The following is a 16,013-nucleotide window of genomic DNA, read 5'->3' on the forward strand; positions in this document are numbered from 1 at the left end:
AAAATCTAAAATGAAAAATGTGTTGGATGGGACTAATAGCAGCTTTGATACTGTAGAAGAAGTAATCAGTCAACTTGATGATAGAACTCTAAAAATCATCCAAAATGACAGAGTACACACTGTATGACTGCATTTATATATAATCCTAGAAAACAGGCTGGGCACGGTGGCTCACGCCTGTAATCCCAGCACTTTGGGAGACCGAGGCAGGTGGATCACGAGGTCAGGAGATGGAGACCATCCTGGTCAACACGGTGAAACCCCGTCTCTACTAAAATACAACAACAACAAAAAAGTGGCTGGGTGTGGTGGCACACACCTGTAGTCCCAGATGCTCAAGAGGCCAAGGCAGGGGAATCGCTTGAACCTGGGAGGCAGAGCTTGCAGCGAGCCAATCGTGCCACTTCACTCCAGCCTGGCGACAGAGGGAGACTCCGTCTCAAAAAAACAAAACAAAACAAAACCTAATTCTAGAAAATGTAAATGAACTTATAGTGGAAAAAAACACATCAGTGGTCACCTGGGGGTGAGGTGGGGGAGATGGGGAGGGCAGGTGGGAGGATATAATGGGGTGCAAGAAAACTGTTGAGGGTGATGATTAAGTTTATTATTTTGATTGTGGTGATGGTTTCCTGCTGTATATACTTCAAAACTTATTGTTTATTTTATAATATACAGTTTACCAAATGACAATGATATCTTAATAAAGCTATTAAAATGGTAATGAAAAATGGCTTTGTAGGTGGGATATAAACAAGCTCTGTGGGAGTTACATAATAACTGGTTACATGTTGGTCAAAGAGAGAGATTCTGTTTTCTGAGGCCTGCTCTTGAGGCTTTAAGTGCCCCAACAGTGTAACAAGCACTATGGGAGTTATCAGCCAGGAATTTCCCTTGTGCTTGTTAGACTGTTGGGGCCCCTCAAAGCTTCAAGAGCAGGCCTCAGAAAGCAGAATCTCTCTCCTTGACCTTCTCCTGCCCCCCTTTCACCTGCTCCTTTTTCTCCCCAAGGCAGACCTTAGAAACCAAAAACATATGCTAGTCTTCCACACCCCCACCCCCGTGCCTTTCTGTCTTGGAGCTCTGACCTACCTTGTCTTATGTTGGTCAAAAGACCCTCATTTCAGAAGGGATCCTGCCCCCCCAGAGGAAGGAATGCTACACAGAGAGATCAAGAAGAATTTGAATAGAAGGCCAGGTGCAGTGGCTCATGCCTGTAATCCCAGCCCTTTAGGAGGCTGACGCAGGCAGATCACCTGAGGTCAGGAGTTTCAGACCAGCCTGGCCAACACGGTGAGATTCCGTCTCTACGAAAAATACAAAAATTAGCTGGGCATGGTGGCATGCACCTGTGGTCCTAGCTACACGGGAGGCTGACGGGAGAATCGCTTGAACCCGGGAGACAGAGGTTGCAGTCACCTGAGATCACGCCACTGCACTCCAGCCTAAGTGAGAGAGTAAGACTCCATCTCAAAAAAAAAAAAAAAAAAGAAGAAGAAGAACCTGAACAGACAAGACTTGCTGCATGTCCCCACTCAGTCCATTTGTATTAGGTCATACCATTTTTGTCCAATCGCATTTCTACATGGTTGTTAATCGTGTCTATCCAATGAAGTCTCCATAAAAGGCCCAAGTGGGCAGAGTTTGGAGAGCTGCTGGAGAGCCGAATGTGTGGAGATTCTGGAAGGGTGGCGTGCCTGGAGAGGGCATGGAAGGTGCATACCCCTTCTCACATGCCTCGCCCTGTGCATCTCTGCATCTGTATTTGTCATAATATCCTTCATAATAGATGGGTAAACATGTGTCTCCTGTTCTAGGATCTACTCTAGCACATTAATCGAACCCAAGGAGGGAGTTGTAGAATTCCTGATTTATAGCCAGACGGTCAGAATCAGGAAAAACAGCCTGGGGCTTGTGACCGGCACTGGAAGTCAGGTGGCAGTCTTATGGGACTGGGCGAGCCCTCAGTCTATAGGTTCTGACACTCTCCAGGTAGACAGTGTCAGAATTGAATTGGAGGATACCTAGTTTATGACTGCTGCAAAACTGATTGCTTGCTTGGTGTGTGGGGAAAAATCCCCACACATTTGGTCACAGAAGTCTTCTGTGTCAATTGTTGTTCAGTGAGAGGACAGAAAAATAAGCAACTGCTCTGAGTGTGTTTTTCCCCTCAATAGGATTTTTTAAATCTGTGCTCTAACAACATCTGCTGCCTTTAGAGATGCTGTAAGAATCATTCTATTTGAAGTTTAATAAAACCAGAAAAAAGTTTGTTAAAAAACCTAAAAGCCACGAAAAAATAGAGAAAACTGGTGTCACCGTATTAAAATCAGACAAAGATTTCAAGACAAGGAGTATTAACAGAGATAAAGAGGACCATTTCAAAAGGACATAAAAATCCTATATATAAATATACCCAATAACAGAATTTTTCAATACATGAAGCAAAAGTTGACAAACTAAAGGGATAAACAGATACATCTGGTTGGCATATAAAGTTAAGAAAGCCTCAGCTGGGTGCAGTGGCTCACATCTGTAATCCCAGTACTTTGGGAGGCCAAGGCAGGAGAATGGCTTAAGGCTGGGAAATTGAGACCAGCTTGGGCAACACAGTGAGATCCCCTACCCCCATCTCTGTAAAATAAATTTTAAAAACTATTTTTAAAAAAGGTTGAGAAAGTCTCCTAGAAAGTAGAATAAAAAGACAGAGATGATAGGCTAGAGAGAAACAATAAGAAAATCAGAGGGCCAGTCCAGGAGGTCCAAACAATATCCTACCCTTTTTTTCCTGCTGAATGTTCAGTCCCAGATGACTTAAATGTGGTCAGCCCTATTTTCCCAAACACTTATTCTTGGTCTTGCTCACTGCCTGTCCTAGAGGGGCTCACTCAGTTAAGCTGGAATCAGAACATTACAGAAAGGGTCTTCTTAGGTCTCTTCTTTGGGAATCTCCATCTAACAAAGTTAACTTCAAGTCTGCACCTTGGTTTCAGATTAATCACTTTTCATACTCATTTATATATCATCACTTTTCATATTCATTTATATGTAAATAGTTGCTGATAAAAATAAATATCTGGCTGATAGAGGAAAATGCATAGATTATAACTCAGATGTTTTCTGAGCTTAAAGAGTGCTCAGTCATTTGAAAGGGAAAAGAGAAAACAGTGAAATAAAATAACAGTGAGCAGGGCTGAGAAGCTTTAAATGAACCAGTGGAGGTTTCCAACTCAACTAGACTGTGACAAATTCTTCCACTTCCATTGCCCTGGGGGCTCTGCAGATTCACAAAGCTTCTCCTCACTTCTTCAAGAGGACTCAAACAGATTGCTGAGGGGGATGCCTAAATCAATGGTTTCTGGGGTTTTTCTTTACTTCCCTAGGGTGTCAAGAGACATTACCGTACTGATATCCCAAGGGCTTTCTCAGACAGTTGTGCCCGCTCTTTTGAGGGATGAGTCAAACCTCTTCTAAGTCAAATCCTCTTCTCAGATACCTAATCCCCTCCCTCTGCTGTCTCCTTCCCTTTTTTTTTCGCAAACCTCTACTCCTCCTCCCAAAACATGTAAGACCTAGCTCTCAAGTCAGAGCTACACTTTCTTTCTCAGAGGTCACCTTCTATGGGTCACTGAGAATGGGGCAAGGGGAACAGAGGGTCAGGTTAGTTAGTTTACCTGCAGGTAAACAGAGACAATTATTGAGGAGGCAGTGAACCATGGACTGCTATCACTCTTCTAGGACCTCCATACTGCTGAGAGGGTCTCAAGTCCAAGCCTCTTAGGGAGTCACACACTAGTGCTTCCCTCAGAGACATGATAGAAGTACTCTCTGGGAGAAGCTGTGATATTAGTAAACCCAGGAATGGTCCCAGGGGTGGCTAATTTGGCATCCTTCTAGAATATTCTAAAACACCAAGTTGTTGACTACTTATGCCTAATACAATTGGATCTGTCTTCCTCATGGCTTCAGAGGTGGAGAGATCATCTTCTGCCCTCAGACAATGCTTCAATAGTCCCAAAACCCTCTCAATACATAAGGTACTCTGCTATATTGCTTCCCATTCAGTAACCCTGGGGGCATAATAGTCCTTTATCAAATATTTTTTTGAATCTTAAAGGTTTTAAAAATATATTTAACCAGGTTATGACACTACCCTTTGAGACGAGGAGAGCAGAGGTTAGTTTAGGGACACGTGAGTTCTTCCAGAGACAATGTTTTAAAAGATCTTTTAAAAACTGCAGTCTTTTGAAATGGCATGAGTTTTTGACAGAAGGCAGCCTGGGCCTAAGCATGCCTAAGAGTGCCATCAGCTGTCCCTGGCAGTCTATTTTTATTGGAATTTGTGAAGACAGCAGATGCATTCCCAGAGCTCACTCACTGGTACAATGGCTCTCACCACCACCCATTTCCCAGGGTTGGGATGCCAACAGTTAGAATTGTTGAATCACTGATTTCAGACTCAAGTCGTCAGAAGGACAATCTTCACACTCCAGATCATAATATTGTACTTACAGAGGGATCTACATTAGATACCCTCTTCATGGAAGTCTCAAAAATGGTATACTCAATGCAGAAAATAAATAAGAAATATAAACAGATCTACAGTGTACTCACATGCCCTAGGGGAAAGAAGCCAGAGGACAGCAAATTCAGAAGGGCTTTATTGTACAATTCATCACTTTCCTTGGCTCAGATGCCTTGACTCTGTCACACTGAAAACTCACCTCTCTTCTGAGCCTGTTGCTGACATGATGAGTCCTGCTTCAGTACCCCTGGAACCAAAAGCCATGTCATCTTGGAAAAAGGTTAAGAACACCTCCAACCGATGGTCTCTATCACTTCAGAAGAAGTCTTTCTCAAGGTCCCCATCTGATAAAGACTGAGATAGCAGACAATCGCCTTGTCCCTGTGCATTGGAATGGAAGATCTGCAGACTGAACAAAGCTCAAGTAGCTGTCACTGTGGGAAGAACCAAGGGCATCTTCTTAAGGGTCAGGAGAGGATGAGAGGCCTGTACAGTCCATCTGCCTTTCTTCTCTCCAGGATTCTTTCTGATTCAGCCTTCACTCTGAGTAAGATTCTACTGTCTCAAGGTCAGGATGTTCTATCTCCTCTACTATAGGGTCTCTGATAGAGGAGCCCACAGGGAGCTAAGTGAGTCTTTCCTATCAACCTAAATTCCTGCCTTTAATGCTCCTCAAAATAACTTAATCCAAGGGCAGTTCCTCTTTATAGATACTGGGGCCCTCTAATGTACAAATATCCATTGGAATATAACCATCTACCTTCAAGCAAATCCATAAGTCATATTTTGAAAATCATACTTTTAGGTAAGAAATAAATATAGTTATAAGGAAGGTACTGAAATATTATTTATATACAGCTCTCAGGACTATAAAAATGGTTGATATCTTAGAAATTTTCCAAATAAAACTTTAATAGAAGCTATTCTTTAAGGCAGAGATAGAATCTTAACACTTGATGAATACCTACTATGAGTCAGAGACTATGCTGGGAAAGGATATAATTCGATTTAAATACATTTCACCTTTAGGTGATTCTGTGAATTTTCTCTTCTTTCTTTTTTTCCGTTCTCTCTCTAACACTAATAATATAGCCCCTATGCCCCAACTTCCAGAAAAATATAGTTCCTATACCCCCCAACTTTCATATTTGGTATATCAGCAGACGAGCTTTACATAGGCAGAAAATGATGGTGAAGGGGTTTTATTAAAAAGTGATGGCTTCAGCCAGGCACAGTGACTCATGCCTGTAATCCTAGCACTTTGGGAGGCTCAGGCAGGCAGATCACCTAAGGTCAGGATTTGAGACACACCTGGCCAACATGGTTAAAGGCCATCTCTACTAAAAATACAAAAATTAGCTGTATTTTTGTGGTGATGGATGCCTGTAATCCCAGCTACTCTGGAGGCTGAGGCAGGAGAATCGCTTGAAACAGGAGGCAAAGGTTGCAGTGAGCTGAGATCGCACCACCGCACTCCAGCCTGGGAAACAGGGCGAGTCTCCACATCAAAAATAAAGAAAGAAAGCAAGTGATGGCTTTATGGTCTGAGCAAAGAAAAATGCCCCACTATATTTCTCTATACATTCACAAACATATACCCATTTCCTATATAAAGAAAATATGAACATCTCCTATGTACAGGAATATGTAGTTTTATTAAGCTTTGCTTTATTGAGCTTTACAGATTCTGTGCTTTTTTAAAAATTGAAGCTTTGTGGCAACTCTGCATTGAACAAGTCTACTGATACCATTTTTCCAGCAGCACATGCTCACTTAATGTCTCTCTGTCACATTTTGGTAATTCTTACAATACTTCAAGCTTTTTCTTTATTATATCTGTTATGTTGATCTGTAATCAGTGATCTTTGATGTCACTATTGTAATTGTTTTGGGCCACAAGCCACGCCCATATAAGACAGGAAACTTAATCAATAAATGTGTGTGTGCTTTCTTGAGGGGAGCTCTGAAAAAACTTTTTTTAAATAAAAAAGTAAATGCTATGTGTCCTCTGACTGCTCCAGTGACTGTCCTTTCCCTGTCTTTTTCCCTCTCCTTGAGCATCTCTATTCTCTGAGACACGACAATATCCAAATTAAGCCAGTAAATAACCCTACAATGGCTTGTAAGTGTTCAAGCGAAAAGAAGGGTCGCACATCTCTCACTTTAAATCAAAAGCCAGAAATGATGAGCCTTCATGAGGAAGGCGTATTGAAAGCCAAGAGAGGTTGCAAGCCAGGCCTCTTGCACCAAACAGTTAACCAAGGGGTGAATGCAACTTGGAAAAGTTCTTGAAGGAAATATAAGAGTGCTACTCCAGTGAACACATTAATGATACCAAAGTGAAACAATCTTACTGCTGATAAGGAGAAAGTGGCCTGAATATAAGATCAAACCAGCAACAACATTCCCTTAACCCAAAGCCTAATCCAGAGCAGGACCCTAACTCTCTTCAATTCTATGAAGACTGAGAGAGGTGAGGAAGCTGGAGAAAAAAAGTTTGAAGCTAGCAGAGGTTGGTACATGGGGTTTAAGGAAAAAAGCCATCACCATAAACATAAAAGTGCAAGTAAAGCAGCAAGTGCTGATGTAGAAGCTGCAGCAAGTTATCCAGATCTAGCTAAGATCACTGATGAAGGCAGCTACGCTAAACAACAGATTTTCAATGTAGACAAAACAGCCTTATATTGGAAGAAGATGCCATCTAGGACTTTCATAGCTAGAGAGGAGAAGCCAATGCCTTCAAAGCTTCAAAGGACCTACTGACTCTCTCGTTAGAGGCTAATGCAGTTGATGACTTTATAAGTTGAAGCCAGTGCTCATTTACTATTCCAAAAATCATAGAGCCCTTAAGAATTATGCTTAATCTATTCTGCCTATGCTTTATAAATAGAACAACAAAGCCTGAATGATGGCACCTCTGTTTACAGCACGGTTTACTGAATATTTTAACCTTGCTGTTGAGACCTACTGCTTAGGAAAAAAAATCAAAATATGGCTGCTCATTAACAAGGCACCTGGTCACCCAAGAGCTCTGATGGAGATGTACAAGGAGATGAATGTTGTTTTCATGTCTGCTAGCACAACATCTATCATCCATTCTGGGATGGATGAACAGATGGATGAATGAATGGATTCATTCCTTCATTCATTTATTCAAGATAGAGTCCTGCTTTGTTATCCAGGCTGGAGTGCAGTGACATGGCTCACTGTAGCCTCGATCTCCTGGGCTCAAGTGATCTTCCCACCTCAGCCTCCCGAGTAGCTGGCATTACAGGCCATGTGCTACCACGACTGGCAAATTTTTGTATTTTTTGTAGAGACAGGGTTTCCCTATGTTGTCCCAGCGGGTCTTGAACTCCTGGACTCAAGCGATCCACCTGTCTTGGCCTCCCAAAGTGCTGGGAATACAGGTGTAAACCACCATGCCCAGCCAAGGAGTAAGTTTAACTTTCAAGTCTTATTTAGGAAATACCTTTTGTAAGGCTATGCCTGCCATAGTGATTCCTCTGATGGATCTGGGCAAAGTCAACTGAAAACCTGCTAGAAAGGACTTGCCTTTATAGATGCCATTAGAACATCAGAAATTCATGGGAGGAGGTCAAAATATCAATACTAACAGTTTAGAAGAAATTGATTCCAACCCTCATGGATAACTTTGAAAGGTTCAGGACTTCAGTGGAGGATGTAACTGCAGATATGGTGGACACAGCAGGAGAATTAGAATGAGAAGTGGCACCTGAAGATGTGGTTGAATTGCTACAATCTCATGATCAAACTTGAACAGATGAGTAGTTGCTTCTTATGGATGAACAACGGAAGTTGTGTCGTGAGAGGGAAACTACTCCTGGTGAACATGCTGTGAACATTGTTGAGATGAAAATAAAGGATTTAGAATATTACATAAACTTAGTTGGTAAAGCAGTAGCAGAGTTTGAGAGAATTGACTCTAATTTTGAAAGAAGTTCTACTGTAGGTAAAATACTATCAAAGAGCCACAGAGAAATATTTCTTGAAAGGAAGAGTCCATTTGATGTGGCAACTGTCAATGTGGTCTTATTTTAAGAAATTGTCACAGCCACCCTAAGCTTCAGCAACCACCATCCTGATCAACAGTGGCCATCAACACTGAGGCAAGACTTCCCAGCAGCAAAAAGATTACAACTCCCAAAGGCTTAGATGATCATTAGCTTTTTTTTTTTTTTAGCAACAAAGTATTTTTTTAATTAAGGTATATACATTGTTATTTTATACATAATGCTATTGCAGACTTAATAGACTATAGTAGAGTGTAAATACAACCATTGCTTGCTTGTTTGTTTGTTTTGAGACAAGGTCTCACTCTGTTGCCCAGGCTTGGGTACAGTGGTGTGATCTTGGCTCACTGCAGCTCCGACCTCCCAGTCTCAATCGACTCTCCCACCTCAGCCTCCCAAGTAGCTGGAACTACAGGCACATGTCACCATGATCGGCTAATTTCTGTATTTTTTGTAGGGACAAGGTTTCAGCATGTTGCCCAGGCTAATCTCAAACTCCTGGGCTCAAGCAATCTGTACATCTTGGCCTCCCAAAGTGTTGGTATTAGAGATATGTGCCATCACACCCAGCCAACATAACTTTATATGCACATGTGACTTGCTTTATTGTGATATTAGCTTTATTGCAGTGGTCTTGAACTGAACTCACAGTATCTCTGAGGTATGCCTGTAAATGCTGTACTCGATATACAAATCTGGGCCTGTATTCATCCAGTGGAAAAAACACTACATTTGGAGTTTAGATTCCATTTCTGCTACTTTCTAGCAATGTGACTTTGGGCAAATTCTTTAAACTTCTTGAGCTTCTATTTTTTCCACTCCTAAAATGTAGGTTGTAACATTTACCTCATAAAGTGTTTGGAAAACCAAGTGATATAAAGTACATGAAAAGAGGGAGGTAGAGCAAGATGATCAAACAGAAGCCTTCAGCAATTGTCCCTGCTGAAGGAACACCAAATTGAAGAACTACACAAAAACGCACTTTCATAAGAGCCAAAAACAGGTAAATGATCACAGTACCTGATTTTAACATCATACTAAGAAAACAGGCATTGAAGAGGGAAGGGAGGAGGGAGGGAGAACACAGTGATTGTGAAGCTTTGCATTGGAACTCAGTGCTGCCCTGACACAGTGGAAAGCAATACGAGGCAGAACTCAGCCAGTGCCCACAGAAGGAGCATTTAGGCCAGCCCTAGCCAGAAGGGAATAGCTCATCCCAGCAGTCAGAACCTGAGTTCTGGCAAGCCCTTCCACTGTGGGTTACAGTGCTCTGGGTTCCTAAATAAACTTGAAAGGCAGTCTAGGCCACAGGGACTGCAATTCCTGGGCAAATCCTGGTGCTGTGCTGGTTTTGGAGCCAGTGGACTTGGGGAGCATACCATCTAGTGAGATACCAGCCGGGGCTGTTAAGAGAATGCTTGCACCACACTTCCCCCAACCTCAGGCAGCACAGCTCGCAGCTCTTGCAGAGACTCCTTCCTCCTGCTTAGGAGAGAAAAGGATAGAGTGAAGAGGACTTTCTCTTGCAACTTGGATACCGGCTCAGCCACAGTAGTATGGGGCACCAGGCACAGCCGTGAGGCCCCCATTCTAGGCCCTATCTCCCAGATGACATTTGAAAACACACTCCAAGCAGGAAGAAAACCCACTGCCTTGAAGGGAAGGACCTAGTCCTGGCAGGATTCACCAGCTGCTGACTAAAAAGCCCTTGTGCCCTGAATAATCAGCAGTGGTATCCAGGCAGTACTTGCTATGTGCTTGGATGAGACTCAGAGATATGCTGGCTTCAGTTGTGACCCAGCACATTCCCAGCTGGATGGCTATGAGGAGAGACTCTTTCTGCTTGAGGAAAGGAGAGAGAGGAATAAGAAGACTTTGTTTTACAACTTGGGTACCGGCTTGGCCCACTGGGGTAGAACACCAGGTAGATTCCTAAGGTTCCTGACTCCAGGCCGTGGCTCCCAGTTGGCATCTCTGGACCTACTTGGGGCCACAGTGAACTCACTGCCCTGAAGGGAAGACATCTGGCTGGATTTACCACCTGCTGATTGGAGAGTCCTTGGGCCTTGAGTGAACACAGGAGGTAGCCAGGCAGTGATCACCATAGGCCTTGGGTGAGCCCCAGTGCTATATTGGCTTCAGGTCTGACACAGAGCAGTCCCAGTGATAGTGGCCATAGGAGTGCTTGTGTCATCATCCTTTCTCCAGCTCCAGGCAGCTCAGCACAGAGACAGAGTGTCCATTTGTTTGAGTGAAAGTAAAAGAAGAGTCTCCACCTAGTAATCCAGGGAATTCTCCCAGATCTTACCCAAGACAACCAAGGCAAGAGACACAGCATGACTGGGCTGGAGGTGCCCCCTAATGCAGGTATGGCTGCAATGACCAAAGACTTAGATCACAACACCCAAATCCCTTCTAACCGTTGGAAAGCCTTCCCAAGAAGGATGGGGACAAACAAGCCCAAACTGTGAAGATTACAACAAATACCTAACTCTTCAATGCCCAGACACTGAAGTATATCCACAAACATCAAGACCACCCATGAAAACGTGACCTCACCAAACAAACGAAATAAGACACCAGTGACCAATCCCAGAGAGACAGAGATATGTGTCCTTTCAGACAGAGAATTCAAAATAGCTGTTTTGAGGAGGCAAAACAGAATTCAATAATAGAATAAAATTAAGAAAGATGTTGAAATAATTTAAAAGAATCCCATCAGATAAAATTAAGAAAGAGATTGAAATAATTAAAAAGAATCAAGCAGAAATTCTGGAGCAAAAAATGCAATTGACATACTGAAGAATACATCTGAGTCTCTTAATGAATTGATCAAGCAGAAGAAAGAATTAGTGAGCTTGAAGACAGGCTATTTGAAATACACAGTCAGAGGAGACAAGAGAAAAAAGAATAAAAAGCAATGAAGCACACTTAAAAGATCTAGAAAAAAGCCTCAAAGGGGCAAATCTAGAAGTTATTGTTCTTAAAGAGGAAGTAGAGGGACAGACTGAAGTAGAAAGATTATTCAAAGGAATAACAGAAAACTTCTCAAACCTAGAGAAAGATATCAATATTTAAGTACAAGGAGGTTATAGGACATCAAGCACATTTAACCCAAAGAAGACTACCTCAAGACATTTAATAATCAAACTCCAAAGGTCAAGGATTTTAAAAAGATCCTAAAAGTAGCAAGAGAAAAGGAACAAATATCATACAAAGGAGATCCAATATATCTGGCAGCAGACTTCTTAGTGTAAACCTTACAGGCCAGAAGAAAGTGTCACAATATGTTTAAAGTGCTAAAAGAAAAAAAAAAAAACTTTTATCTTAGAAGAGTATATCCAGCAAAAATATCCTTCAAGCATGAAGGAGAAATAAAGATTTTTCCCAGACAAACAAAAGCTAAAGAATTTCGTCAACACTAGACCTGTCCTACAAGAAACACTAAAGGGAGTTCTTCAATCTGAAAGAAAAAGACATTAATGAGCAATAAGAAATGATCTGAAGGTACAAAGCTTACTGGTAATAGTAAGCACACAGAAAAACATACAATATTGTAACAGTGTAATTGTCTGTAAACTACTCATATCTTGACTAGAAAGACTAAAATATGAAGCTATCAAAAACAATAATTACAATAACTTTTCAAGACATAGGTAGTATAATAAGATATAAATAGAAACAACAAAAAGTTAAAAAGCAGGGGATGAAGTTAAAGTGCAGAGAGTTTCCATTAGTTTTCTCTTTGCCTAATTGTTTGTTTGTTTATACAATCAGTGTGAAGTTGGCATCAGTTTAAAATAACAGGTTATAAGATATTTTTGCAAGCCTTATGGTAACCAGAAATCAAAAAACATGCAACAGATACACAAAAATAAAAAGCAGAAAATTAAAACATAACACCAGAGGAAAAAAAAACATACAACTGATAGACAAAAAATAAAAAGCAGGAAGTTAAAACATAACACCAGAGAAAATCACCTTCACTAAAAGGAAGACAGGAAGGACAAAGGAAGAGAAGACCACAAACTAACCAGAAAACAAATAACAAAATGGCAGAATTAAGTCATTACTTATCAACAATAACACTGAATGTAAATGGATTAAACTCTCCAACCAAAAGACACAGAGTGGTTGAATGGATTAAAAACAACAACAAAAATAAAAATAAAAATAAAAACAAGGTCCCATGATCTGTTGCCTACAAGAAACACACTTTACCTATAAAGATACACAAAGAATCAAAGCAAAGGAGTGGAAAAAATATATATATTCCATGCAAATGGAAACCAAAAAAGAGCAGGAGTAGCTATACCTACATCAGACAAAATAGATTTAAAGACAAAAATTACCAAAAGAGACAAAGAAGGTCATTTTTATAATGATAAAGGGGTCAATTCGGTAAGAGGGAATAACAATTATAAATATATATGCACCAAGCACTGGAGCACCCAGATATATACAGCAAATATTATTTGCACTACAGAGAGAAAGAGAGAGAAAGAGAGACCACAAAACAATAATAGCTGGAGACTTCAACACCTCACTTTCAGCAATGAACACATCATCCAGACAGAAAGTCAGTGAAGAAACCTAGGACTTAATCTGCACTGTAGACCAAACTAACCTAATAAATATTTACAGAACATTTCATCCAAAGGCTAAAGAATACATATTCTTTTTTTTTTTTTTTTTTTTTTTTTGAGACGGAGTCTCACTCTGCCGCCTAGTCTGGAGTGCAGTGGTCAGATCTCAGCTCATTGCAAGCTCTGCCTCCTGGGTTTACGCTATTCTCCTGCCTCAGCCTCCTGAGTAGCTGGGACTACAGGCGCCCGCCACCTCACCCAGCTAGTTTTTTTGTATTTTTTAGTAGAGACAGGGTTTCACCATGTTAGCCAGGATGGTCTTGATCTCCTGACCTCGTGATCCGTCCGTCTCAGCCTCCCAAAGTGCTGGGATTACAGGCTTGAGCCACCGTGCCCAGCCTAAGAATACATATTCTTATCCTTAGCACGTGGATCATATGACAGACCATATGTTAGGCCACAAAAACAATCTTTAAAATTTTATATAAAATCAAATTATATCAAGTATCTTCTCTGATGACAATAAAATAAAAGTAGAACTCAATAACGACAAGAATTTTGGAAACTATACAAACACATGGAAATTAAACAATATGCTCCTAGGCCAGGTGCAATGACTCATACCTGTAGTCCCAGTACTTTGGGAAACCTGAGTCAGGAGGATTGCTTCAGCCCAGGAGTTCAAGACCAGCCTGGGCAACATAGTGAGACCCTGTCTCTACAAAACAACAACAATAACAAAAACAAGCAAAAACACAATATGCTCCTGAATGACCAGTGGGTCAATGAAAACATTAAGAAGGGAATTTTAAAATTTCTCAAAACAAATGATAATGGAAATACAACATACCACAACCTACGGGATATAGCAAAGGTAAACTAAGAGGAAAGTTTATAGCAAAAAGAACCTTGATATTATTTGGCTGTGTCCCCACCCAAATCTCAACTTGAATTGTATCTCCCAGAATTCCCACGTGTTCTGGGAGGGACCCAGAGAGAGGTATTTGAATCATGGGGGCCCGTCTTTCCTGTGCTATTCTCATGATAGTGAATAAGTCTCACAAGATCTGATGGGTTTATTAGGGGTTTCTGCTTTTGCTTCTTCCTCATTTTCTCTTGCTGCCACCATGTAAGAAGTGCCTTTGGCCTCCCGCCATGATTCTGAGACCTCCCCAGCCATATGGAACTGTAAGTCCAATTAAACCTCTTTTTCTTCCCAGTCTCGGATATATCTTTATCAGTAGTGTGAAAACAGACTAATACAAGCCTACATCAAAAAAGTAGAAACACTTCATATAACCTAACCAGTGCATCTTAAAGAACTAGGAAAGCAAGAGCAAACTAAATCCAAAATTAGTAGAAGAAAGGAAATAATAAAGATCAGAGCAGAAATAAGTTAAATCAAAATGAACGAAACAATACAAAAGGTCAATAGAACAAAAAGGTGATTTTTTGAAATTATAAACAAAATCAATAAACCTTTAACCAGACTAAGAGAAAAAGAGAGAAGACACAAATAAAATCAGAGATGAAAAAGGAGACATTACAGCTGATACCACAGAAATTCAGAGGATCATTAGAGACTATCATAAGCAATTAAATGCCAACAAATTGGAAAAGCTAGAAGAAATGGATACATTTCTAGACACATACAACCTACCAAGACTGAATCATTAAGAAATCCAAAACCTGAACAGACTAATAACAAGTAATGAGATCAAGGCCATAATAAAAACTCTCCCAGCAAAGAAAAAAATGCCAGGACCCTATGGCTTCACTGCTGAATTTTATAAAACATTTAAAGAAGAACTAAAACCTATCCCACTGAAACTACTCCACAAAATAAAGGAGAAAGTAATATTTCCAAATTCATTCTGCAAGGCCAGTACCAGCAAAGGCCAGATAGCAAAACCAGAAAAAGACATATCAAAAAAAGCTACAAGTCAATGTCCTGATGAACACTGATGCAAAAAGCCTCAACAAAATACTAGCAAACTGAATTCAACAATACATTTAACAAGTTTATCCATCATGACGAAGTGGGATTTATCCCAGGAATGCAAGCATGCAAATCAATCACAAATCAATCAGTGTAACATACCACATCAACTGAAAGACAAAAACCATATGATTATTTTAATTGAGGCTGAAAAGCATTTGATAAAATTCAACATCTCTTCATGATAAAAATCCTCAAAAAACCAGGAATACAAGGAACATACTTCAACACAATAAAAGCCATATATAACAGATCCATAGCTAGTATCATACTGAACAGGGAAAAACTGAAACCTTTCCTCTAAGATTTAAAACAAGACAAGGATGCCCTCTTCCACCACTGTTATTTAACATAGTACTGGAAGTCCTAGCTACAGCAATAAAACAAGAAAAAAAATAAAGTCATCCAAATTGGAAAATAAGGAGTCAAATTATCCTTGTTTGCAGATGATAGGATCCTATATTTGGAAAAACCTAAAGACTCCACAAGAAAGCTACTAAAACAGACAAACAAATTGAGTAAAGTTGCAGGATACAAAATCAACATACAAAAATCAGTAGTATTTCTATATGACAACAGTAAACTATCTGAAAAAGAAGTGAAAGATCTCTACAATGAAAACTATAAAACACTGATGCAAGAAATTGAAGAGGGCACCAAAAAATGCAAAGATATCCCATATTCATGGATTGGAAGAATCGATATTGTTAAAATGTCCATACTAACTCAAAGCAATCTACAGATTCAATGCAATGCCTATCAAAATACCAATGATGTTCTTTGCAAAAATAGAAACAATAGTCCTAAAATGTATATGGAATCACAAAAGACCCAGTATAGCCAAAGCCATCCTGAACAAAAAGAACAAA

General features: G+C 40.4%; 1 protein-coding gene across 10 annotated transcripts in view; it reads right to left on the reverse strand.

Moving 5' to 3' along the window:
- The window catches only part of MTA3 (metastasis associated 1 family member 3), a 193,920-nt gene that overhangs the window by 8,786 nt on the left and 169,121 nt on the right, over window positions 1-16,013 (reverse strand). For 4 of the 10 annotated variants that reach the window (XR_004428357.1, XR_004428356.1, XM_033175886.1 and 1 more), the window contains exon 17: window positions 4,725-4,772. The exons of 3 other annotated variants lie outside the window; for them this stretch is intronic. Coding sequence is in view for 5 of the 7 variants with exons in the window: in XM_033175886.1 (XP_033031777.1) it covers window positions 4,725-4,772 (48 nt within the window). In the remaining 2 variants the exon portion in view is untranslated. Of the gene's footprint in view, window positions 1-4,724; window positions 4,773-9,938; window positions 10,045-16,013 lie in introns of all 10 variants that reach the window. 3 more of the 10 variants (XM_033175884.1, XM_033175882.1, XM_033175889.1) reach the window with 1 other exon arrangement.

The sequence above is a fragment of the Trachypithecus francoisi genome, unplaced genomic scaffold (genome assembly GCF_009764315.1).
Source record: "Trachypithecus francoisi isolate TF-2019V2 unplaced genomic scaffold, Tfra_2.0 Lachesis_group17, whole genome shotgun sequence".
NCBI lineage: Eukaryota > Metazoa > Chordata > Mammalia > Primates > Cercopithecidae > Trachypithecus > Trachypithecus francoisi.